The following is a 9,552-nucleotide window of genomic DNA, read 5'->3' on the forward strand; positions in this document are numbered from 1 at the left end:
GAACACCAGTATAATTTTGTAGTCGATCTAAGAGTATTGTGTGATCTATAGTATCGAACGCAGCACTAAGATCAAGTAAAACTAGTATTGAGATACAGCCTTGGTCAGAAGCTAAGAGTAAATCATTTGTGATTTTAACGAGCGCAGTTTCAGTGCTATGATGCGGCCTGAACCCAGACTGAAACTTTTCATAGGTGTCATTTTCTTGCAAGAAAGAGCCCAGTTGGGCAGACACAACTTTTTCTAATATTTTGGACATAAAAGGAAGATTTGAAATGGGTCTATAATTTGCTAGGTTATTTGGGTCTAATTGTGGTTTCTTAATGAGAGGTTTTATAACTGCCAATTTAAATGTTCTTGGAACATGACCTAAAGATAAAGACGAGTTAATAATATTGAGGAGAGGCTCTTCCACTATAGGTAACACTTCTTTCAATAGTTTAGTTGGTATGGGATCTAATAAACATGTTGTTGTTTTAGAGGAAATGATAAATTTATTTAACTCTTTTTGTTCTATAGTTGTAAAGCACTGTAATTGTTCTTGCGGGGTGATAATTGAGGCTGAATTATAAGGCGCGATTGAAGATTGAACGTTTACAATTGTGGATCTGATGTTTTCTATTTTCTCAGTGAAAAAATTCATGAAATCATTACTACTAAACTGTAACGGAATATTTTGTTCAGGTGACGCTTGTTTATTTGTTAGTCTAGCCACGGTGTTAAATAAGAACCTAGGATTGTTTTGGTTATTTTCTATTAGTTTGCGGAGGTGCTCAGCCCTGGCCGCTTTTAGGGCCTTTTTATAGCGTGACATACTGTCTTTCCAAGCGATTCTAAAAACCTCTAAATTAGTTTGTTTCCATTTACGCTCTAAATTACGGGTTTCTCTCTTTAGAACACGAGTAGTATTGTTGTACCATGGTGCTTTAATTTTCTCTCTGACCTTTTTTAGTCTCATAGGTGCAACAATATCCCATTTTCCAGAGAGAACGGTGCTCATAGTGCTGGTTAGTTCGTCTAGTTCATCTGTTTGTTTAGGTTCAGGCAGCAGCTGAGACAGATCCGATAAGCAATTTGAAAAATTATCTATGGTGGATGGAAGGATTGTTCTGCCTAATCGATAACGCGGCGCAGCATGATATATTACCGGGGTACGTAATATGCAAGTTACCATGTAATGGTCAGTGACATCGTCACTTTGTGGAATGATATCTATATCGGTTGGATCGGTTCCATGTGATATAATTAAATCGAGTGTATGATTAAAACGATGAGTTGGTCCGGTAATGTTTTGCTTGACCCCAAAGGAGTTTAATAAATCAGTAAACGCAGCCCCTAACGTATCATTTTGATTATCTACGTGTATGTTAAAATCTCCAACAATTAATATTTTATCGACATTGACCAATAGATCTGAGAGAAAATTTGCAAATTCTTTTAGGAAATCAGCGTAAGGCCCTGGTGGTCTATATACGGTAGCCAAGGCTAAAGATAATAGGGATGTTTTTCTATCATCTAAGAGCGTAACATTTAGTACAAGTACTTCAAATGAAATAAACTTATAACCCGTTTTCTGAGTGACATTGAGAATATCTCTATAGATAGTTGCAACACCGCCGCCACGACCAATCAGACGGGGCTCGTGCTTATAGGAGTATCCTGATGGAGTAGACTCATTTAGACCGAAATAATCATTTGGTTTAAGCCAGGTTTCAGTAAGGCAAAGTACATCTATGCTATTATCTGTGACTATTTCATTTACAATAACTGCCTTAGGTGTGAGTGATCTAATGTTTAGAAGACCTAGCTTTAGAAATTGTTTTTGTTTACTAATAGCAACATTTTCTGTTTTAATAACAATTAGATTTTTCCTAGATCCTGCAGTAGATTTATTATTTGATCGCACTAAACGAGGAATAGACACAGTTTCTATGCAATGTTCTACACTAGTATTTATATCAGTTAATTTGGTGCAGCAGAGACTATGATTTGGACTTTTGGTTACTAGTCAAAAGGTATTTAACATTTTGGAGATGTTATCTGACAGAAGATCCGATCCGAATCTGTTTGGGTGTAAGCCATCAGCACGGTATAGCCTAGGACGCTCCCAAAACAGATTCCAATTATTTACAAAGAGCAGTTTCTGCTCATTGCACCATGACGTTAACCATTCATTTAGCGCGAATAATCTACTAAACTTGTCATGTCCTAGACGGTACGTGGGAAGCGGTCCTGACACAATGATCGTTATATCAGGCGATGTGCTGCGTACCGTATCGATCAGATTCCTGAAGTCTTTCTTCAGAACTTCCGTCTGGCGCAGCCTGATGTCGTTCACTCCCGCGTGCAATACCAAAGTTCCGACGCGCTCGTTATCGTTCAGAATCTCGGGAACGCGAGCAGCGATTTCAGAAACACGAGCACCAGGAAAGCAGTGACTGTGCACCTTATTTTCACCTGATGTAGCATGGACGTGCCGAACAATGGAATCACCGATGATCACAGCATCGCGTTCTGTTTCGCGAAGAGCGGAGAAGCGGTTTTGTGTGGATAACTCGAAAACCGGGAGGGTCGGAGAGAGTTTTCTTGGTCTAGACCTGACTCGCGTCTTCCGCTGCGGAAATATCCAGGCTTCGTGGTGGCGTGTTGGAGCCGGAGTGAACGAGACCATGGCTGATCGCGACCTTGGCGCTCGGGACCGATGCCGAGTAACGCACGGAGTAGACGAGGTCGGAGTCAGCGGGTTAGTAACATTAATCTCTGATTTGTGAGCATCAGCGCGTGATGTTTCAAGAGCCAAACGCCGGTCTCTCAGCTCGGCCTGTCTCACTAAAAGGTCGTGGATCTGTTTCTCAACAGCTTCCAGCTCAGACTGCACCGCGTGCAGCTCAAATGTGTCCTCACCTGCACCAAAAGGTAGACTACTTACATCTGATATATTCGCCATTTTAACAGATGGACAGTAAGTTAGCAACGACACTACCAGTGATGCTATCAATTAATACTAATTTCTGACAAGCGTCTTAGATATAATCCGTCTTTTAAGTGGTACGGGTGTAGAGTAGACGCACGATAGGTGAAAAATGTTTGTAAGTGAGTGTTGAGAAGACGCGTTCAGCCGTGATCCCCGGGAGTAACCTATAGGAGTATCCAGCGTAGAATCACTAACAGGCTTGAGACACGTCTGCTCAACAGTCCGCGTTGTAACTATGAGGTTTGAGCAATAGTGCTTCTCAGTGAGGAAAAGTAGAAAATGTTTGTTGTAAGTAAGTTTAAAGAGTAAAATCAAGAATTATAAATCAAATCGATAGAGCTCCAAAGACAACAACGCGTTCAGACGCGACGCATGCGCATTGTGTAACTATAAAGTTTGCTCTATTTTCCTCCCAGTTCACCGCCCACTTCCTTACATGTATTTCGGGAGAAACGAATGAAGTCACGTGCCGTAAACCGACGGACAGGACTCTCTGTGACGCAAACAAACATGGCGGTGCCCATCTTACGTTATAGACCAAGATCAAAATCACTTATAAAGGTTTTAAATGACAAAACACACGCACTCACACGTATTTGAGAATCGGAATATAAGATGACATGGTAAGCAAGTTTGTGAATATTTTTAATAAAAAGGAAAAACAAAACCCGAGTAAAGGTCCTTGCACACTGAGTCCGATATATGTGTTTTCCCGTATTCGTGATTCGGCGGCTCTGAGTCGTCAAAACGCCTCTGAAAACGCTTGAGCTACGGATGCGGAAAAAACGCAGAAAATCGAACCCGATCCGAATTTTTTTTATGCCGGACGAAAGTTTGACACAACGTGAGGTCGTATTTATTTTTTAACATGCGAAAATTTTGGCTGTGGTGTATCATGTGACAAATGTAACACGTCGCCATGGAAACAACAAAGGGAAACGTTCTAAAGAAGCGGTCGCCGCTCACTCTAGTTAGAATCTTCTAAACTTGCGTGTGGAAGGGTGAAGAGTTGTTGTTGTTGTTTTGCAGGTGGTTGAAGACGGCTACGAGTTCTTCGCCAAACGGCAGCTGGTGACGCTGTTCTCGGCGCCGAACTACTGCGGCGAGTTCGACAACGCCGGAGGAATGATGAGCGTCGACGAGACTCTGATGTGCTCCTTCCAGGTGTCACATGACTTACCTTCATACGCGGATCTAACGGGACATGTTTCTCCACAGAATCAAAGAAATCATATTTCACACAAAGAGAACGCCACTTTAGGACAGTCTGAACGTTAACTCTAGCGCCACCAACTGTCCAAAGTTGCACTTGCATTTATGCTAACTTTTGAACTGTAGGCTAAAAAAGCCGATGACCATTTTGAATATTGCAGAAACCTACTTCTTCGATCTCATCCTAGACGTTTGATCCAGTTTTTTACCAAAATCGCCTCGCATCATCTTCAGACTGTGCTGGCAAAATATTAAAAGATTTTTCATAGACCCAACCGTTCTTGTTTAACGCATCGAGTTCAACGATGGGCTCGTAAAAACAGACGTGAGGCTGGATCTCAGCAATGATATGGTGTATTAAGATCAAACTTGGTACTTGACTCAAGAGTAAATGCACAGTTTCAGCACAGCGCCACCTAGTGGTCGGGATAAATGAAAAATGGCTGTTTTTGCTTTTCAATACTTCTGAACGGTTTGGCCAAAAATCCCAATATTGATGTCTCTTGATTCAGTGCAGCATACTGAGTCGAATATAGCAGAGACATTTTGAACTTTGTCGTACAATACTGTATTTTACGCACGTGTCATTGGCGAAAATACTTAAAATCCTTAAAAAACAATTTAGGCGGAAATTGTGTTCAGTTAAAATAATATCACTAAAGCAAAATATCATATTGACCCTATGTAAAGTCTTCTTTTTCGAAATTCTATTTTGTTCATGTACTTTGATTTTGGAGAGAAATGTGACTCTGATGTGTTTTTGTGAAATTCATTTATGAATAGTCCTTATGGGAACTATTCACAATTATTTCGGAAATTAGGTTTTAAGATCAGAGAACAGTTTCAAATGTAAAGCCCATTTCTGCCACGAATAAAAATCATGCTTTGGTAAAAGAAATTATTATTATTTAAACTTTTTATGACCTTATATTGCATAATTATGACTTTTTAAGTCATAATTTTGACTTTTCATCTCATATGACTTAGTATGTCATAATTATGATTAACCATGATTTTTGCAAGAAATGGCCTTTCGTACATTTTCCATATCGCTTTAACATGTCGACTGAAGCTGTTTCTCGTTGTTGTTCTCAGATCCTGAAGCCGTCGGAAAAGAAGGCGAAGTATCAGTACGGCGGGATGAACTCCGGGCGCCCCGTGACTCCTCCCAGAACGGCCACGCCCCCGAAGAAGCGCTGAGGGGGCGGAGTCTCGGCCCGAACGGCCACGCCCCCGAAGAAGCGCTGAGGGGGCGGAGCCACAACACGTGTGAACCGGCATGAAGACTGTCTTGAAAATACAAATGATGTAGTTAAAACACGCTTTGGGTTTTCCTGAAGACACACTGGCTTTGGTTTGTTTGCTCTGAGCTCACTGTGTGCTGCTTTGATTTGCTTCTGTGTCTGTAAACGTCACGTTCTTCACAGTGTTTAAACACACATTTCTTTTGAGCTTTTTCTCGCTCCGCATCTAATAACAGAAGGGTTTACATTGACTAGGTCTTTTCTAGTTGATCATTTCACTCTTCGAGGCCTGTTGGAGTCAGACAGGTTCATAACATCTGGATTTTCAGTAAATAAAGTTGAACAAACCTCAGTGTGTTTAATGAAGCGTCTTCAGAATGTGTCCGTTCACAGAAAGTGTGTTCTTCAGTGGTGACGGAGGAACAGGTGTGTGTGTGTGTGTGTGTGTGTGTGTGTGTGTGTGTGTGTGTGTGTGTGAGTGTGAGGATCGAGTAAATGTTACCTAATGAGTCTTGTAAGTGTTCATTAAAACTCATTATTACTAAAACAGCTGAAATAAGCCGAAGATAATCTGCAAAATCATCTTTGACCCCTGAAGGATCCAGTGGCTTAAAGAGTTACAGTAGTTTAGAATGAAGTGTTTGCTTTTACAAGAGATTTGTGTGAGTGTGTGTTGTGGTTTTGTGTGTGTCTGTGTGTTGTGTGTAGTTTCAAGAAATGGAGCATATAGTTTCATAAATTGTAAGCAATTTTAAAAACTAATAATGTTCTCAAAACATTAGCACAAAAACATTATACTTCGTCCATGGAACGTTTTTTCCTACAATGTGTTTGTCTGACGTTTTATTTTTAAAATATTACTAGTTTCAGAACGTTCAGAGAACATTCAAACGTAATTAACGTTCCCATAATGCAGGGTTTCTCAAACTCGGTCCTGGAGGGCCACTGTCCTGCACAGTTTAGCTCCAACCCTGATCAAACACACCTAGCTGAGTTTCTAGTGATCCTGAAGACATTGATTAGCTTGCTCTGGTGTGTTTGATCGGGGTTGGAGCTAAACTGTGCAGGACAGTGGCCCTCCAGGACCGAGTTTGAGAAACACTTAATGTAATGTTCCCTTAACGTTCACGTAACCAAGAAGCAAAAAAGTTTTTAAAACTTAAACTAGAGGTTTAGAACATTCATAACTTAGTAGGAACGTTAGCAAAACGTTCTTATAAGAGTATTAGCTGAGTTGATGTGTGCAGTCATAACCAAAAATAGTTTCAGGGAATGTCGATTAAATTATACATTACATGAATAAAACTTCCAACGAAACGTTTATCAAGTAAAGTTTTTCACTTTTTTGCACTAAGCTAGCAAAGTGATAGACTTTCAGCTCTAGTCCCACGCGCATGCGCAGATACACAAACGCGTTCGTGCTCCAGTCCCACGCGCATGCGCAGATGCAGCAGTGATGTGCCGCCAGGTGGCGCTGTAAGCCTGTTATATGCGGTTCAGATGCGCGTTATTTCTCCACATCTGTCTGTGTTTGTGTGAATTAACATCACTTAATCAGTACGAAAATGAAGTATTCTTTTAATACACCAAGGTTTTCTCAGATTTTTACATTAAAAACCTGTTTGAAACCCGTTTTTAATACAGCATTTGCAGTAAAACCGATTAACTACAATATTAACCGTTGTTTTACTAAAACCATATAGTAGGCTACGATACAAAATTAAGTTTTAACTGCTTTTTGAAGTGAAATCATAGTAACTACAGAATCAGTCATGTTTTCAAGCACCTTAACTGGTTTAGGTTTGTAGTAAACCATAATACACACATCTAAATATGGGTTTACTGTAGTATACTGACCAAATACTGTGTGAGGAACAATTAGGCATGATTTTATGAAGAAATCATTCTTTGAATTCATCAAGCTTTTATTGTCGCTGTTCTCATTGAAAGTTTCCCAGAATGCAGTGTTTCATCCTCTGTTTGTTTTCTGTGATGCGTTACGCTGGTTAATAAAGCGTCTGAGAACTGAAGACAGTCACAGGTCTGAACATGAAGAAGTTCTCTCTGTGTGTGTGTGTGTGTGTGTGTGTTTGAGCACAGTCTCTGGCCATAGAGATGGGCCGGCGCAGACAGACTCCTCTGCTCGCAGAGAGAGAGAGAGAGAGACTGGAATTCCTGCTATGAGACACAACACCACATTCTTCCCACAGCAGCACAAGTGTGTGTGTGTGTGTGTGTGTGTGTGTGTGTGTGTGTGTGTGTGTGTGTGTGTGTGTGTGTGTGTGTGTGTGTGTGTGTGCGTGTGTGTGTGTGTGTGTGTGAGTCTCTCTCTCTCTCTCTCTCAGGAGCAGCTGGTCGAGACACAGAGCTTCTCTGTCCTCCATCTTCAGCTGTTTCTCTCGTTCTCTCCTCAGTGAATCACTGACAGCAGCAGCAAGAGCTCAAACACACACACACACACACACACACACACACACACACACACACACACACACACACACACACACACACACACACACACACACTTTATCTGAGATCTGTGATGTGTTCTCAGTTCCTGTTCATCGGTGTTTCTGCTCTAGAATCTGTTTGTGTCGAACAAAGCGACTCTATAATGTGAAACAGGTAAAGGTCTGATAACGTGTGTGTGTGTGTGTGTGTGTGTCACTGATTCACACTTCAGATACTGAGATCCAGTTCAACATGTTTCAGCAAAAGAAGAACAGACGGTTCTTCATCATCATCATCATCATCAAAGATATTCTGATTCAGATATTTACATCAGAAGCCGAAATGAATCCAGAGTTAAATAGGTTTGTGCTCGAGCGGATCTTCAACATGATGGATGTATAATATCTACAGGTAACGCAGGGGTTAATAAAACATGAGGTCTGAGTGTGTGTTCGTGCAACAGAGAGGAGATGCAAAGCGTTTCATCATCATAATTATGTGCTTTCATATGCAAACTCAAACGAGCATTCCCACAGCTGTGGTTCCCCAGGACATTCAGAGCAAAGCTTGAAAACACCAGAGTATTTTATTTGCAAATGAACGTCTCGCTGCAGGATTATTGACACGAGCTGCAGAACACACACATGCAGAGAGCCGTGAATACCCTGCGTGACTGAAGACTGGCTTCTGTTTCTCTGAGTCTTTCAAACAGCGGAAGTGACTTTTACTAAAGACACCGTTTTCCAGGCGACGAGCTGTCTGAGAAACACTCTTAGAAACACGGCGTTCATGAGATGCTGGAAAAATACAGAGAGTGCTGCAAAAACTCAATGAAGGTTTTAAAAGATCCTTTCAGTGATCAGTTCCTACAGTTTTTCTGAATTGCTAAAACACTAAACCTCATTCTCTGAACCAAATTCTCAATAGTCTAAACCAATTTGTCATTAAATCACTCTTTCTGTAAAACATTAAACGAGTTCAGGTCGTTAAAACACTGTTTGCAAATCTCATGCACTCTTTTTTCAAAACTCTAAACACATTCTCACTCACTAAAACACATTTTGCACTGTGATGCACTTGTGATATGCACTTAGCATACTCAAAATGCTAAACACACAACGACTCAGAATTGTTCACACTTATTTCTAATGATGTGACCAAACCAACTCTACATAATACAAGTCAGTTCAGAGCCCCGAAACTGTTGCACTGAATGTTGATACAAACAATGGATGGAAACAATATAAGAGAAAGAGGAGGAAGAGTGTGTGTGTAAGAGGAGGATGAGGAGGAAGAGGAGGAGGAAGAGTGTGTGTGTAAGAGGTGGATGAGGAGGAACAGTGTGTGTTTAAGAGGAGGATGAGGAGGAAGAGGAGGAGGAAAAGTGTGTGTGTAAGAGGTGGAAGCGGAGGAGGAGGAGGAAGAGTGTGTGTGTAAGTGGAGGAGGAAGAGTGTGTGTGTGTGTGTGTGTGTGTGTGTGTGTGTGTGTGTGTGTGTGTGTAAGAGTAGGATGAGAAGGAAGAGGAGGAGGAGGAACATTGTGTGTGTAAGAGGAGGATGAGGAGGAAGAGGAGGAGGAAGAGTGGGTGTGTAAGAGGTGGATGAGGAGGAGGAGGAGGAAGTGTGTGTGTGTGTGTGTGTGTGTGTGTGTGTGTAAGAGGAGGATGAGGA

At 41.2% G+C, this 9,552-nt stretch overlaps 1 protein-coding gene across 1 annotated transcript in view; it reads left to right on the forward strand.

Moving 5' to 3' along the window:
- Positions 1 to 5,782, forward strand: part of LOC308679893 (serine/threonine-protein phosphatase PP1-beta catalytic subunit-like) — a 21,335-nt gene extending 15,553 nt beyond the window's left edge. Inside the window, exons 7-8 of the mRNA XM_081347741.1 lie at positions 4,004 to 4,138; positions 5,282 to 5,782. Coding sequence (XP_081203867.1) covers positions 4,004 to 4,138; positions 5,282 to 5,386 — 240 coding nt within the window. The 3' untranslated portion in view covers positions 5,387 to 5,782. The remainder of the gene's footprint in view (positions 1 to 4,003; positions 4,139 to 5,281) is intronic.
- Positions 5,783 to 9,552: the final 3,770 nt, after the last annotated feature.

This window comes from Scardinius erythrophthalmus (genome assembly GCF_964197995.2).
Source record: "Scardinius erythrophthalmus genome assembly, chromosome: 2".
In the NCBI taxonomy this organism is placed as follows: Eukaryota; Metazoa; Chordata; class Actinopteri; order Cypriniformes; family Leuciscidae; genus Scardinius; species Scardinius erythrophthalmus.